The sequence below is a fragment of the Zonotrichia albicollis genome, chromosome 4, assembly GCF_047830755.1.
Source record: "Zonotrichia albicollis isolate bZonAlb1 chromosome 4, bZonAlb1.hap1, whole genome shotgun sequence".
Lineage (NCBI taxonomy): Eukaryota > Metazoa > Chordata > Aves > Passeriformes > Passerellidae > Zonotrichia > Zonotrichia albicollis.
Window position 1 is genome coordinate 9,351,508 of NC_133822.1, and position 15,440 is coordinate 9,366,947.

Genomic DNA, 15,440 nt, shown 5'->3' on the forward strand with positions numbered 1-15,440 from the left:
GAGCTAGTGACAGAGGGGCTTTCCAACATGACTAAAAGGTCAATGTGCTGGGACTGGTTTGGACTGGGTTTGTGAGTGAGCTTCAAACCTCAGGAGTTTTCATAGCCTTTCTCTTACATGAGTGATTTTGTGTCTGAGGCCAAGTCCTGCTGTGATGGCAGCCATGGCAACAGGGAGGGAGAAGGGAAATTAACTGCCCTTTCAAAGGATCTGGTCCCAGGTGCTAGATATGCTTTTCTGTTAGATGTTCATCCAAGACAAAAATTAGTTTAAATGACAGGAACTATCAAACATACAACTGGTGTTCCACTCTTGGTGATAATTCATCCTATGAGACTTCCTGAGTGCAGAGGACGTGCTGGTTCTTTCCAAAGGCTGGGGAATTGCAGGCCAGGGCAGGTGTCTGGGAGGGAATCACCTCTGGCTGAGATGTGACTCATGGTACTCACCCCAAGGTTGCAACCCCAGTTTTGTCTTGGCCCAGAAAGCCAGAGTTAGGGGATACTTCTGATTTTCTGCCAGATGAAACAAAAACATACAATAATAATGTATATTGACTGTAACACTACAGTACTTTTAATTTATTCCACTTCTCTTACACGTTTTGGATTGACAAAACTTTTTTCCTCTGCTGGGGGAAAAAAAGAGTAATTAACTTTTGAACAGGTGCATTAACACCAAAAGAAAGAGATTGCTACTTTGAAATACTACCTGTAACCCCCATTATACTCTATATGTGGAAAAAACAAAAAAAAAAAGAAAAGCCTTCTGATCAGATGGCCAAGCACTCTCTCAGCCACAGGAGGTTGAAGTGCACACCCAGCTAGAAGTGTATTGGCATTTAAAGACCTACAGTCATTGATTTTACTGAAATGGAATTACCTTTACTCTCCTGTACAGGAGACTCTGTGCTCACCTTCCCTAAGGCAGCAGTTTCTAAATGCTCTCACACATTTGATCAGGGAAACAAGTAAAGCATTTTCTTAATTATTACTGTGTATTTAAGACTGATTTTAAAGTAAATTTAACCAGATAGTTAACAGGTTTCTGACTTGGAGGGCAGGGGGAGAGAGGGTGTTTGTTCTTGTTCTTTTCTTTCCTTTTGTGTAGTTTTCTTTCTTTTTTTTTTTTCATGAATGAGAAGTCAAGCTTTGAGAAGACTCAATCCTTTTAAAAAGAATGTATTGCGATTATACCATGAGTTATAAACTTTGCATAAAGGAGCCAGTTCCCTGTGAAGAATGTAATATTTCTATATCATAAGAGATTACACTTTCAAGACTTAAAAGCCTCCTTTGAAGGGCTGCTTTTGAGTCTTTATCTGTGTCAATTTCAGGAAAAAGATATTATCAGTTGATTTGCTCATAAATCACAGGTTCAGCTAGGCCTCTGAAGGTCATGGAACCAAGCTCAAGCTGTCTTTCTTGTTTGATCATAGAACAAACTGCAGGTGAAACCAACTTTTGAGTGGATTTACAGCATGCTAACATGTATAGCATAGCCTAAATTAAGGCAATACTCTTTCTTGATACACATTGTATTTCCAAGAGGTTTGTTGTGGCACTGGCCTGGCCCCTCCTGTTTTTCTGATCCAAATGCTCCTTACCCAGCCCTGGTGATGTCCAATATAGCAGGACTGTGCAGCATGCCAAGGATGTGCACGTTGGGAGGGATTTAGGGAATGTGTGCACATGTGTGGTGGCATTAGAAGCCCCAGCAAGCACACAGAATTCATCTTTGCACATTAACAACAATGTTTACTGGGCTTGCTCTGTGTAAACAGTCTGACATCTGTTTGCATGAGAAAAGTAAATCTTTCCTAAAAGGCTGGATTAACCTCTGAGGCAAATTTAGTAGAAAATTTGAAGGAGAAATGTGCACAGATTTTCTACAATATGAATGTTAAAAGTAGGCAAAGAGTTTTTTGTCACACGGTGTGCCTTAATCCACAGCAGTGCCTCTGTGATCTAGTTTTGGTAAAAATCAGATCTTGGGGTGGTTTTGGTGTTTTTTTGGTTGGGGTTTTGGGGGGTTTTTTGGTCAGTCTGAAGATAATAGCCTATAGGAATGCATATGCACACATTGATGGTTAGAGGATCAGGTCTCTTAAAGACAGTGTATAGATATTTTAGTTCTCTTTGAAGCTTCCCAGAAAATTCTAATAATAACAATTTATAGGTTTTTGACCCAGCTTAGTTTCAGGATCCTAAGAAACTGAATTCCTGAACAAACTATGTTTGCTTATATTATATTGGTAGACATGATTTTTAGAAGAAAAAAAAAGAAACTTTTTGTTCACTTTTTTAGATAACTATATTAATGTAGAAATTACTTGTTTTCAAATGTGGGAAGCTAAATTCCGAAATAATGCATGGATCCTTAAATGATTGACCAGATCTCTAGAGATGCTGAACAATCATTCCTCCTATTTGATGGAATAAGAGTGAAACGGTTAAAATTTTAATCCCTTAATAACTTGCAGATCCAGAAATTGAGGTTTCCAGGTTTTCTGACTTGACTTATCCGTGAAAATTAGTTCATCAGTATAAAAACCTGATTGGACACCTTCCTAGAAAATCCGAAGAGCGGAGTAATTGACTTTCTTTTCAAAGTACTTCAGTTTGACAAAAGTACCATATGTGACAGAAACACTGAGGTCATATTTAATGTATAGCTTGAGCTTTGCTCAACCAATGCATTACCATAACTTTTCCCATTACAATTATATTTTCTGCTCTCTCTGTCTCCCTTCCTGCAGCAGATTTCTCAAATAACACTGTGCATTCTTTTGGTGCATGTCTCAGCAGTGTAACTTATTGTGATGACGATACCATGCTTTGCAAATGACTCCACACACCTGGAACTTAGGTTACGGACTTTTAGTTCCAGGGCTGGAGCTGCTATGTCTCAGCAAGTCTTTAAACTTGGCTTTACAAAGAGATGGCTTTGCACTGTCCCAGACATGCACTGCAGCTTCCTGAGGGAAGAGAAAGGGCAAAATCCAGGCTAGATGAGAAGCATTTGGCTCAGCAGGATGTCCCCGACATTTCACCCTTGAGGTCATGGTTCAGAATGTGACTTCCAGGCAGAGCAACCTGCAGGGAGGGACAGGATCTCCTGTGGTACAGAAGCTGTCACCAGGTCATTTTGCTGCCAGTGGGAGTACATTTCCCTGTAGTTTAGGGCTGGTTTAAGGTCAGGAGTCAAATATCTAGTGCTTTTGTGGTTAGTGTTGCTCACGCAATTGATCATGTTTGTTCCTGTGCGTGCAGCGTTACTCACTGGGGTGACGGGGAGTGTTTCAGTGCCTGGAGTTCATAAAAAACTCTGGGGACGTCATCTGTTCGTAGTGTCTTGAACTGCTGGAGCTCTCTGAAGCTTTAAACAGATACTAGTTATTTCTCAAAAAAAGTCCTGTGTTATTTTATGTGTATAATAAGCGTCAGGACTGCAAAAAGCAAATGCATGGCTCCCTACAAAGGCATTAGTTTTAGTGCCTCGTTGCTCTGAAAAGCTTCAGTCCCTCTGCTTTAGGCTGCACTTCACCCTCAGTCCCCTGTGGCTCCCTGTCTGCCAAGCTGCCACCTCAGCAGCAGGGGACAGAACAAACCATATGGTCTAAAGTGACAAAATAGGTGCAGATCACTTTAACTTTCTTCTTTCTGCTCTGCTTATACCTGGTGGTGAAAATAAATCCACCAAAATGCCTGGGGACAAATGCTGAAGGTTCTCCTTCAGCAGGTCTCACCCTTTCCACATTCCTGCCCCACAGCTCAGACTGTGTTTTCCTGGTGGACCAAACTTAAGGACCATCTGATATTTTGGTAGATACAAGAGCTGGATCCTTTTTTGTGCAGGACATTGCAAGGCTCAACGTTGTGACCTAGCTCCCCCCATCAGAGCAGAAAGGTGTTGTTTCATTCCACATTTTAGGCATTTTTTTCAATTTATCCAAGAGGTAAGTTCCAGTATCTTTTTGCATCAGGAGGTTTTTTCTATCATGATGACAACTTTGTTGCAAACATCTGGTCTAGCAGAATTGTAAGAAAAAAAGCCACAGATTCAGTGCCAGCCCTGAAATCCAAAAGTTGGATAATGGCTGAGTCAGGCACAGGACACACAGCAAGGACTGAATTTCCAGTAGTACCTTCTGTCAGGACAGTGTAATTCAGTGTTTGAATCTTTAGGTGAATGAAAAGAAGGTCAAGAGAGTTGGGAAAATGAAAAATAAAAATATATATATTCTGCAGCCTAAGGACTACTTATCATTCTCAAGCTTTCATACTTTTATTTTACTATATAACTCATTGCCTTTTTTTTCTTCTAATACCTTGAGTGTCTTAAGTAAGACTAATATTTTTGACAGTTTCATTGGGAAAGAGGAGAAGTAGTAACTCTGTACTGAGTGACATTTCTGATTTGATTTGGATATATTGGAGAAGTAATAGGAATGGAGGATTTTAAAGTTTAGTCTCAGAGTAAGAAGTAAACTTCACCTTGAAACTAATAGGAATCATGCATGTCCATAATGCCATTTTACCAGCAACACATTCTTCATTTTTCCTGAGGCTGTTGGATTAATTAAAAAAAAGATGTTTTAAAAAAAATTAACTTTACAGCTGTGTTGTAGCTAAATTATTATTTTCCCATACAAGAGAAACAGTCGTGTAACAATAATGTCAGAAAAACCCTAGAGTGATCTTTACTTCCAGTCAAACAATGAGGATGAAGAAAACAATAGAAAAACAAAGATGAATGTGTATTCTCTGCAAATGTTCCTCATTTTCTTTTCTCCCTCTCTCAATTTGTTCAGGGGTTGCAGCTAACCCATGATTAGTCCAGCTTTAGCTCTAACATTTTTTCACGTTGATTAATGAGGAAAGGCAGGCTTTGAAGCCACTTTCTTCTCCCAGACAGGTGCAGTGTTTTAACTGTGAAAGAGCTGACATGTGAATTATTTGTAAAGAGGGAGCTATCTAAACACATCATTAGCAAAGGACAAAAAGCATTGACCTAACCTGATGCCACAGCACTTTCAAATCCTTGGTTGTTTTCCAACTTACTGATTGTTTAAAGATTTGCCATCATTATTGGCAATATTTTTTTTTCTGCATTGCTAAATTCAGATTGTGAAAATCAAGTGTTAGGTTTGCCTGGAGTTCTTTTCCCATTATCATGAATTGCCAGAATCTATGGCATGTGCCATAATTCAGTTAATGTAAATTTTGGAAAACTTACGTGCTTATCATGGAAGATGAAAGTACAATTTGTTGATACAATCTCATAAAAATTCTGCTTCCACTTCACTAAGAAAAGAAAGCAATTGGTAATCAATTGCTTCATTTTTAATGATTTTTAAGTTGTCTCCTATGGAACAAAGCTCTCTCTCATGTTAAAGTTTTATTGTATGCTCAAATTTAAGGACATGTCAGCAAGCATTTATGAATTTAATTCTGTGTACTTCTGAATTGCTAAATCCTATTTAGAAATATTTTGGAAGAGTTACTGATTTTTACATGGTGGGTGGTAAAACAGTGAATCCACAGTTGAACAAAGCAAAATTTCTTTTATCTAAGTAATCTTTTCACTTTCCCCAGAATTTAATAAAATATATTTTACATCTATAGGTCAGGAACCAAAGACCACATTAAACATTCAAGTGAAAGGTTAAAGATCTACTACCAAGTAATGAAATGCCAGGTGTTTATGAAACTCCAGAGCCCTGTGGGGAGGAAAGCAGAGAGGAAAGACAGGAGGAGTTCTGAACCTATGGGTAAAACAACATAAACAGGATACCAAAAAGAGAAGTGAGGGGGGAAAGCAGTAATGAAGTGTTGCTCAATATGTGTGAAATCAGAGCCATAATTTTATCCTGCCAGAGGATAAGAAAGGAATGAACAGTGAAGGCACAGAGGAGGAGGTGACAGTCACCCTAAATCAGTGTCCAAGGTTAACACAGGACACTGTGTAGGAGCACTGCTTCATTAAAAACAGGAGTCATGATGGGCTGGGATTAAGGGACATAACCAATTTAGACTTTTACCTTTCTCTGCAGTATCCCAAGGCAGAGGAGGGGACAGCTCCATCAGTTAACACATTTATGACTAAAAAATGATGGCTGTTTCTCAAATGGCAAATAGTTATGAGTAGCAGGGTGCTGGACTTGGGAGTCCAGTGATCTTTTCAAGTCTAGATCTGCCCTTATTCTGCCTTTCTTTCACTGAAAAGAGGCAAAGCCCTGGAGAGGGCACTTTGGAGTGGCACCCAGCCAGCCTAGACAGCCAGCTGGAGCCCTTCCAAGGGTGAGGAGGTGCACAGCTGTCAAGAGCTCTAGACTACAATACTGGCAGAGCCACCGGCAGGCAGATGCTACTGCTGAGATTGCATCAAGCCCCGAGCTCAAAGACATCAGTCCTGTTTTCACTCAGGCAATGTGGGAACTTGGTCTTTGCACAGTGCCTTATGAAACCCAAATGTCTGGAAGTTAGCTGCTTCTTCCCAGGCTTCTCCCTCAGTTTCACAAACTTGGATCTTCATGTTGACATGAAGCCTGGGCAGAAAAAAGGGATTTCCTTGTTGTCTTGGAAAAGCCAAGCCTCCAAGCACTTCCACCTGGCCCCTCCTCCTGCTGCTCTCTGTGGAGCACAGCACCTCAAGGAAACACCTGTCCTAGACATATTTCTGCCTACAGCTCCTTATTTGTGGATTCTTTTGTAAATTTTATACTCCTGTTTTTACTGTAAAAAAGGAGCATTTACTTGGAGTGAAGTATCACTAGCTGATCCAGTTGAGGACTAGTGCCCTGTACTGTGGGTTCTGCAAAAGGGCAGCCTTTTCTAGTTTGTCTCCCTGTTATCTTCTGTGCATGTGGCTTGACCATAATTTATCTGGTTTAAACTCAGTGTGGTAAATCAGAAGTAGCTTGTGCTCATGTAGCACCTGTTGTCAGGGCAATCGATTTTCCAGGAATTTCCTGAAATTTGTATCATTTCACCCTCCGGGTACTGAGTAGACATGCTTATATACAGTTTACAAACAGTGAAACTAAAGCTCCCAACACCAACAACTGGGGGCAGGAGCCAAAAAATACTTGGCCAGAGAAGCAGGCAACCAAAATCTGACTGCTTTTGTAGCAGCTTATTTCTTGTGTCTGCTGCTCTCCTGTCTGTGGCGGTGCACAGACCTGTATCCATCCATCCATATGACTTTCCTACATACCTGTCTTACGCATATGTTACTGAAGACTGTTACAGCTGAAGTAGTAGGAAACAAAAATCTCTGTCTCTGGTTGTATTATATTTATGTGTATTGCTTTTTCTGGTGATCTCAACATGGTCTCTTAAACTTTTTTTAATTGTTTCAAAGTAATTGTCATAGAAACTTAGAAAAGGGTAAAGCTAAAAGCCCTGTAAGGTCATCTCATCCATCTCTTTGCTTCAAGAGACTTTATTATGATAAAGTACTAGTGAGTTAGAATCATAACAGATGGAGAATCATATGTATGTATAAATTTTTTCCCATGGAGTAGCAGAGGGAATCGTGTGCAGATTTTTTACATAAAGAAACAGTGTGTAGCTTACCCACTGAGAATAAATCTAATTTAGTCATCTTTATGCCTCCCTGATCTTCACCCTCTGAAGTTTGCTGGAGGGTCAGATGTGCACTCTGGGAAAATTTGCAGATTCTGTGTTGGTTCTTTCCCCAGCCCTCCCTTCTCAAACCCACTACCCAACTTGAGCTGAATTTTCCTCATTGGCAGTGATGCCAGCAGCAGAGCTGAGGCTGCCTCCAGCAGCAGTCCAGGTCTGTGGGTGCCAGCTGTGCTGCAGCCTCTGTGTGGCAGCAGAACACAGCACGCCTGGGAGGGAACAGCCTGGGACAAACAGCATCGTTTTCAAAGGAAATGCTGGTGCTGGATGTTGGGAGTTAGGGCTCTGCTTTCTACTTCCACCCCTGCAACTAATCTTTATATGGTCTTTGGCAAAGCACTTACCTTCTGTGTTTTCCCAGATGCAAAATACTTAGGTGCCCAGTGCCCCATCCTGGTTTTTGGTTTAGTTTTGGTCCGGGTTTTTTTTTGTTCTTTTTTGGTTTTTTTTGAGGGGGGAGGTATTTTTTGATTTAGGTTGGTTTAGAAATAATCTTCAAATTACCAGATACATAACTTACCTGACAGTTTTACTAGTCTAAGGTACACCTTACTTTGAACATGTGAGACCTTGTATTTTAAATATTTCTATTTGTAAATGACAGTACACCTCTGTGCTGTCAGACATTAGCTCCCACTTGCAATCTTATTCTTTTGTTTGGCATCTTGGTTTCTTTAAATTCTTATTTTTCTCTAAGTTATTCTGCACAGATCTTAGCAATAAAAGTACTTTGTTGTATCCATCCAGCCTTATTGCCTGCTTTTAATCACATCTCAGTGATTCAAAGCCAGGATCAATTTCCTTTTGTAAAACTTGGTTGAAGAAGATCAGAAACACAACACTTCACTGTAAAGATCAGTAGTAGTATTCATATCCATCATAACAGGGCCTCAGCACTGCAAGCACTCTGGTATTTTGGGTGTATTACAGTTACCTCAGAAAGAACAGTTAAATGATGGGATTTGTGGCAGTCAGTAGCTCCCCTTCCTTGGAGAATGCAGCCTCACTGACTGCACTGTGCTGTGATGAGTGTTGCTGTCTGTCCTGTCAGCTGTACAGCATGTGTCTTTTGCTACTGCATGCCGAGTGTCCGTGATCCAGATGTTGCAGTTAGGAACAGCATTCAGGCCTTGAGGGAACTGCTGCTTTCTGTCCCAGCTGCACCATGGGGATGGGACACTCCATGTGCCAGCCAGGCCGTGCCTCCACTTCGTTGCATAGCATTGACACCCATCTCATTTTGACAGTGAGACTCACCTCCTGTGCTCTTTTCTTGTCCACCCCCACAGCTGAAGGCTGATGAAAGGATCATTAAAACAGAGCATGGGCTGCTGATCCGCAGCTTGCAGAGGAGGGATGCAGGAGCCTATTTCTGCAAAGCCCAGGAGCACACCTTCGTGCACACCATCGTGAAGCTGAACTTGAACGTCATCGAGAATGGACAGATGGAGAGCACCCAGAAGACTGAGGATGAGGAGGGCCGGGTGAGGGATTTGCTGACGGAGTCCCGGCTGAGGTACAAGGACTACATCCAGCTTGTCAGCAGCCCCAGCTTTAGCCTGGATGAGTACTGTGAACAGATGTGGCACCGCGAGAAGCGGCGGCAGCGGAACAAAGGTGGTGCCAAGTGGAAGCATGTGCAGGAGATGAAAAAAAAGCGAAACCGAAGGCACCACGAGCCAGCCAGGCCACCCTCAACGTAGTTTGTAAATGCTATTTAAAGAAAGGACATTTTCCATAAGAAAAAATAAATACTGTGTTCTGGTTTTGTGCATCTTGCCTATGAGTTAGTACTGCTTCTTCTTGAAATTGGAAAATTTACCATCACTGTTAATCTGTGTGAGAATGTACAGTGGGATTCAATGCCAAATGAGATGTTCCTTAGTGGAGTGCTGCAAACCAGGCAATCATTTCAAATGCATTCATTAAAAAAGAAAACGTGTACACTTTTAGCTAATTTCTGGGTAGCCTTAGACTGCGTGAGCTGTGTTCTTTACTTCCTTTGTAATTTTCACATAGGGTTTAGTGTTTGTGTTCCCATATTAACATTTGCTGCCACATTCCACCCCAGAGGTGGCTGCATTTCAGGGGAAGGCAGATGTACTTCTAGTTCTTTGGCATCTTTCTGAATAAGAAGCATGGTAGAAATGTGTGACAGATCTGCAAAAATACCCCTAATTTACCCACTGGGCCTGTGTACAGGCACACGGGTGGGGTTTGCTAGCACAGAGAGGCACAGCAAAAAATCAAATTAAGTTTTGGCTTAGGGACAGCATTCATTCTGCCCATAAAAAAGAGAAAGCATAATCAGAGTTTAAGAGAGGGGAATTATCGAGTGTTACTCGTTAGTGTTTGAGTAGCCACCAGTTTGCAGTCCATCTGCTGAAATGAAATGCTGACTCTCATTGAAATTACCACCAAGATGCTTGGGAGCAAATTTCCTAAGTAGTCCATGGGAGGTATGTGCACAAATCCTATTAACAAATAATGGGACTCCTGCCTGCACCTCTTTTATGCCTCTAAAGGTTTGACTCTGACTGTTTCTCTGGCCCTTTGCTGGCTTTGTTTTTTGCAGAGGAAAAGAAAATTAAAAGACAACAACAAGGCTAAAATGAAAGACGATGAGGGAAATATGTAGTGGCTGAGACCAGTGCTCTTGACACAGAGCTGACATTCCTCAGATGTGTGTATTCTTTGGGATTTTTTCTCAAAGGTCTTATGTATTTTTAAGTTGAAAATTTGCAGTGTTGGAATTAATACTTTTATTATAATTAAATAAGAGATGTCCATGTGTAAATAAAACTTGTAAGTTAGAAATTTGCTGTATACCATAATTTCATTTGTAAAGTGTTCTTTGTTCCTTGGTTTATATTTTGGGTTTAATAATGTAAATTTTTACACATAAGCAAGAAATACTGGCCTCATCCTTGTCTGTTTTACATCAGTATCATTAAATTGATTTTATTCCTGATATGCAGCAACAAACACAAGCTCAAAATCAGGCCTAGTGTCTCCTCTGATGGCTGAGTCACAGCCCCCCTCTCCTCTGTTCCATCTAACCTCCCTCCGTTTTGCCTTTCACGCCTTTTTGAGTGTGAAATGACAAATTAGCCACTTCCTCACATGGAAGACAGCTTTGATGGATACCAAAATGACAGACTTTACTTGTTTCTCATGCATTCTACAGATCTTGAGAGCAAAGTCTGTGGGAAAGGCGTGCAATTGATGTGCACCTCATTAAGGGACCAAAACTGCTGGCTCTGGAGCCCTCGCCCGTGCTGGTGTTTGTGTGCGCATTCAGTCACAGATCTAAAATTGTGAAGGTCCAATTTGCATCGTTGTTCATTTCCTCTCTGTTGAAAGTCGGATATGGCAAAGTGTTTGTCAGATTTCAGAAAGGAATCTCAGCTTACCCACGTTTCTTGTAAAACCCAAAAGCTGCATTTGCATGTGTTGTACAAAAGCCAGCGATACCATATGTCATTAATTTTAGATGCTTTTTTAATAGGAGATGTATGAGTTAATTAGGAGATATTAGATAGCATGCGTACAATGCTTTGATAGTGTAAAGCACTGAGTGCTAAATATTATAAAATACATCTGTGGGGAGGAGGGAATTTCTCAGCACAGGACCTTTAATCAACAGAAAGACTGATGCTGAAGATACTAACCAGTCGTACAGTACTTTGAGAACATGCAGAGAACTTTTTGGCATTTTTGCTGCAAAATAATGTAGACCAGGCATTTCACAAGAGGCTCATCAATTTGGGTACCTTGATTTTAAGGCCAATTAAGACTACTTAGGGAAGGTATGGGGGTATTAAACTACTACATATAAAGCACAGGGATACTTAATATTTTTGGCTGGAAGATTATGCTGTCACCACACAGAACCTGCCTAGTTATTATTCCTTATTAGATTTTTATCAGCCCACAACGTCCCAGTTCTCTGGCTTGGGCATTAAGTAAATGAGTGGAACCACAGCAAGGCTATGGAATGGCAGGTGGGCTGCATTTGCAGGCACTGGCAGAGGATCCACTCTTCTCATCAGTGGTGACGTGGTACTTCAATTGACAACTCTCATCACATGTTTGCCTACTTCATAAAGAAGCAAAGCAGGCTCTTTTTTCATACTTTTTCTCCTCCATGAAAACTAAATAATCTGATTTATGTTTGGGTATGATTGGAGGTTTGTATTCTACAAATGAAACCCCCCCCAACTGACTTTAGTAGAAATATGGGGTAAGGGTCTCAGTACTGGGAACATTAGATTTAAATGGTTGAATTAAAATGTTATTGCTCTTAAAAACTACTTTCATTTCTTTTATTTCAAATGTTCTTGCAATGTGATTCTTCTTAAAGAAATGACCTCATCAGTCTGGGGTACAGTGGTAGCATAAAACCCCAGGTGAGATATAAGACCTCTTCCATCATGGGAAATAAATTCAATATCCTCCAAACCAGTGTGTTGCATTGGGTTCATGCCACCCCAGGGAACATATGTAATAATCCCACATAGATAAAAGTCTGTGGTTTGATACACTGGGTCAGATGAATGCTGTAGCTGGCAGGGGTAACACACCTCATACAGTGCAGGTAATACGCATGCAAGGAATCCACAGGACCTTGGAGACAAAGGAATGAGAGGGATAGACTGAGAGTCACTACTGGAAGTAAGGGAGGGTTTTGTTAGGTGGGACTCAGTGCAAACCCAGGAACGGGAACAGGAGGAGCTGTGGGTCTTTTCCACACCCTGCAGTCCCAGAGGGAGGTTCAGAAGATGAACTAGACCAGAAATTGTAACAGAGGAGTAACCCCCACTTTTCAAAGAGGTTTAATCTTTAGTGTAATTTAGAGGCTCACCTTGAAGCTTGAATTCCAATTTGATGATTTGGGGGTCAGCTGGGCTGCTGTGAGCTGTACTATGAGCCACAACAGGCCTGTAGTTAAAATGAAACTGAACCCTGCCTCTTTCAAGAGTGCCATAAAAATTTAAATTGAATGAATTTTTGGTACAGAGTGGAAAAAAAAAAAGTTGCCTCCGCATTAATAACTGTAGCTTTTAAACAGATCCCTTAGTGCATTGTTTCAAATGTCATGAGGTTCAACAAGGCCAAGTGCCAGGCCTTGGCCACAAAAAAACCCTGCAGTGCTACAGGCCGAGGTAGAGGAGTTGGATAGTGCCCAATGGAAAAGGACCTGGGAGTGTTGGTTCATTGTGACTGAACATGAGCCAGCATGTCCCCAGGTGGCCAAGGAGCCCATGGCACCTGGCCTGTGTCAGGAATAGTGTGGCCAGCAGGACAGGGAAGAGATTCTCCCCCATTCTCAGCACTGGTGAGGCCACACCTCGAGTGTTGCGTCCACTTCTGCCCCCTCAGTTTGAAAATGACAAGGAGATGCTGGTGTGTGTCCAACAAAGGGCAGAAATGACCCAGAACCTCTTCTGGGGAATGACTGAGGGAGCTGGGAGTGTTTGGTCTTGAGGAGAGTCGTGTGGGACCTCATCACTCTCTGCAGCTCCTGAAAGGAGGGAGTAGTGAGGTGTGGGCCAGCCTTTTCTGCTGTGCCTGCCGTGAGGGGATGAGAGGAAATGGCCTTAAGCTGAAGCAGGAACGATTCAAATTAGATATTAGAAAAAATGCTTTTGCTGCCTGGGTGGTCAGGCATTGGAATGGGCTTCCCAGAGAGGTGGTGGAGTTGCCATCCCTGGAGGTGTTTAAGAGGCACCTGGATCTGGCACTGGGGGATGTGGTTTAGTGGTTCAAGGGTTACAAGGGCAGTGCTGGGCTGACAGCTGGACTAAATGGTCTAAAAGGGCTCTTCCAATTTTATGGTTCTGTGATTCTAATCTTTGCTTCTATAGGATTTATTTATTTGAATATGCATTCAACAGGGATTACAGTTATTAATACTTTATCTTTTTGTTCAACAAAACCTTTCTATTGACCATACTTCAGCAACAGGTCAGGACTTGACTGAACCAAAGGGGTTTCAAGCAGACTCGTAGAATAACCAATACAATGTGAGCTGTGGTTATAAAAATGCTGAAAACTGATATAAGCTTTAAAACCCAGCAGGGCTCTAAACTTTGCAGCAATTTTGCAGTCAGTTAAAATAAAACAGAAAATGGGATTAGCAGAAAAAGGACTAAAGTATTAACACTTACTCTGATAAACTGGTTCTGTTACTGGAAACCATTCCAACAACAGGTGTGAATGTGTGTTCATGCCATAAGCAAATGCTTTCCCCTCTAAGCAATTAAGCTGCTTGAGGGATCTAAGAACCTGAGTACTTTTCAGGTCATATGTAGATTTTGTCCCCTGTTCTTATGTCACTCATAATGAAGTAATTAGGCTAAATGCAACAAATATCCACTTGTTCATGTGCTTTTGAGATCAGAAGATTCCTGCAGTTCAAATGGTATGAACCTCTTATTCGAACCATTATGGGTATTGATCTTCATTTAACATTTCAGATAATGAATAATTATTTGTTACCATTACTCATTGATCATGTAATCAACCTGTGTCCCATAATAATGTCTCAATATTTAATAGCAGTTAATGGAAATTGAGTTGTCTGACATTTTTTCATACAAGCATATGTGTATAGGAGTGCATGTACAAATGTCTTATTTTCTATTTATTTTGTAACAGAGGTTAATTTGCAAAAAGCAAACATGATTTCAAGAGTCAGGGTTCATCTCAGCCTCCATTGACAGCAGAGATTAAAATCTTTCTGGAACTGAACTGAAGCCTAAGTACACTATAACCTATTTATAGTCTGGTCGTCAAATCCCAAATCTGTGTGTTGCTCTGTGGAGTATGTTGGCCTGGTTCTTTTTGCACACTGTTATAGATGAGACATGGAGGTCTAAGGAATTACATCTACATGAATGGAAAATTAAGCCCACATGTCTCTCTAATATATTCTGTTACATTTTATAAACTTTAAATGGTCTCTCTTGTAATATTTCACCGTAGTGTTGCTAATGTTAGCCTGAACTAGGCTGCTGTCACTACCTGAAGTGTGACATTCTTTGTAGCTGTAATCCAGATTTCAAGGTTGGTGAAGTAAGTTCATTACAGCAGAAAAAATGAAGTCATGTGAAAAAAAAGTTAATTATTAATTCTACAAAACAGATTTATAATATTTTATTTCCACATAACAAAAGAGTGGTTATACTAGAATGTGTGAGAAACACCAGCATTTGTTTTCTGTGCAGGTAAGGATACATAACAAATTGTAATCTTGAGGGTCTCACTTGCCAATGTGTGTCTGAAACAGCTGGTGTGACAGCTGTGGCAAGACTCATTTTTTACTTGCTTGATCTTTTCTTTTCCCAGTTAGCCCATTGTCTCCTGCCTTTCAGACTCTGCTCTAGCAGATAACCCCACTTTTACATGGAGAGGACTTTGGAATCAGGTATTTTGTGACATACACAAATCCCTACACAGTCATGGTATCACAGTCTGCCTTCAGGTGAGGACTTCCCTTAGCATTAACTCCAGCACTCAGTTGCAGATGCAAACCAGACTCTGTGAGGTAAATTGGGGGCCAGATGGAGTTTTTGTTCATAAAGAAAAATTTTGGGACTGCTGCTGAAAGGTCTCCTTTCTCTTTTTTCTCATGTGGTTGCTGTGCAAAATTTTAAATTAAAGTGGTTTGTGCTTAGAAGCATAAGATTTTCCACATGATGTAAAAAAATGAACAAACAAACATTTCCATGTGATTGTTTTTTTATTTTAATATGGACTGCTGGTTCAATGTCAATGCATTAGTCCAGA

The 15,440-nt window shown here is 40.9% G+C and overlaps 1 protein-coding gene across 2 annotated transcripts in view; it reads left to right on the forward strand.

Moving 5' to 3' along the window:
- The window catches only part of SEMA3D (semaphorin 3D), a 145,245-nt gene extending 133,135 nt beyond the window's left edge, over nt 1-12,110 (forward strand). For both annotated transcript variants that reach the window (XM_074538772.1, XM_074538771.1), the window contains exon 18: nt 8,939-12,110. In XM_074538772.1, the coding sequence (XP_074394873.1) occupies nt 8,939-9,352 (414 nt within the window). In that variant the 3' untranslated portion in view covers nt 9,353-12,110. The remainder of the gene's footprint in view (nt 1-8,938) is intronic.
- The last annotated feature ends 3,330 nt before the right edge of the window (nt 12,111-15,440 follow it).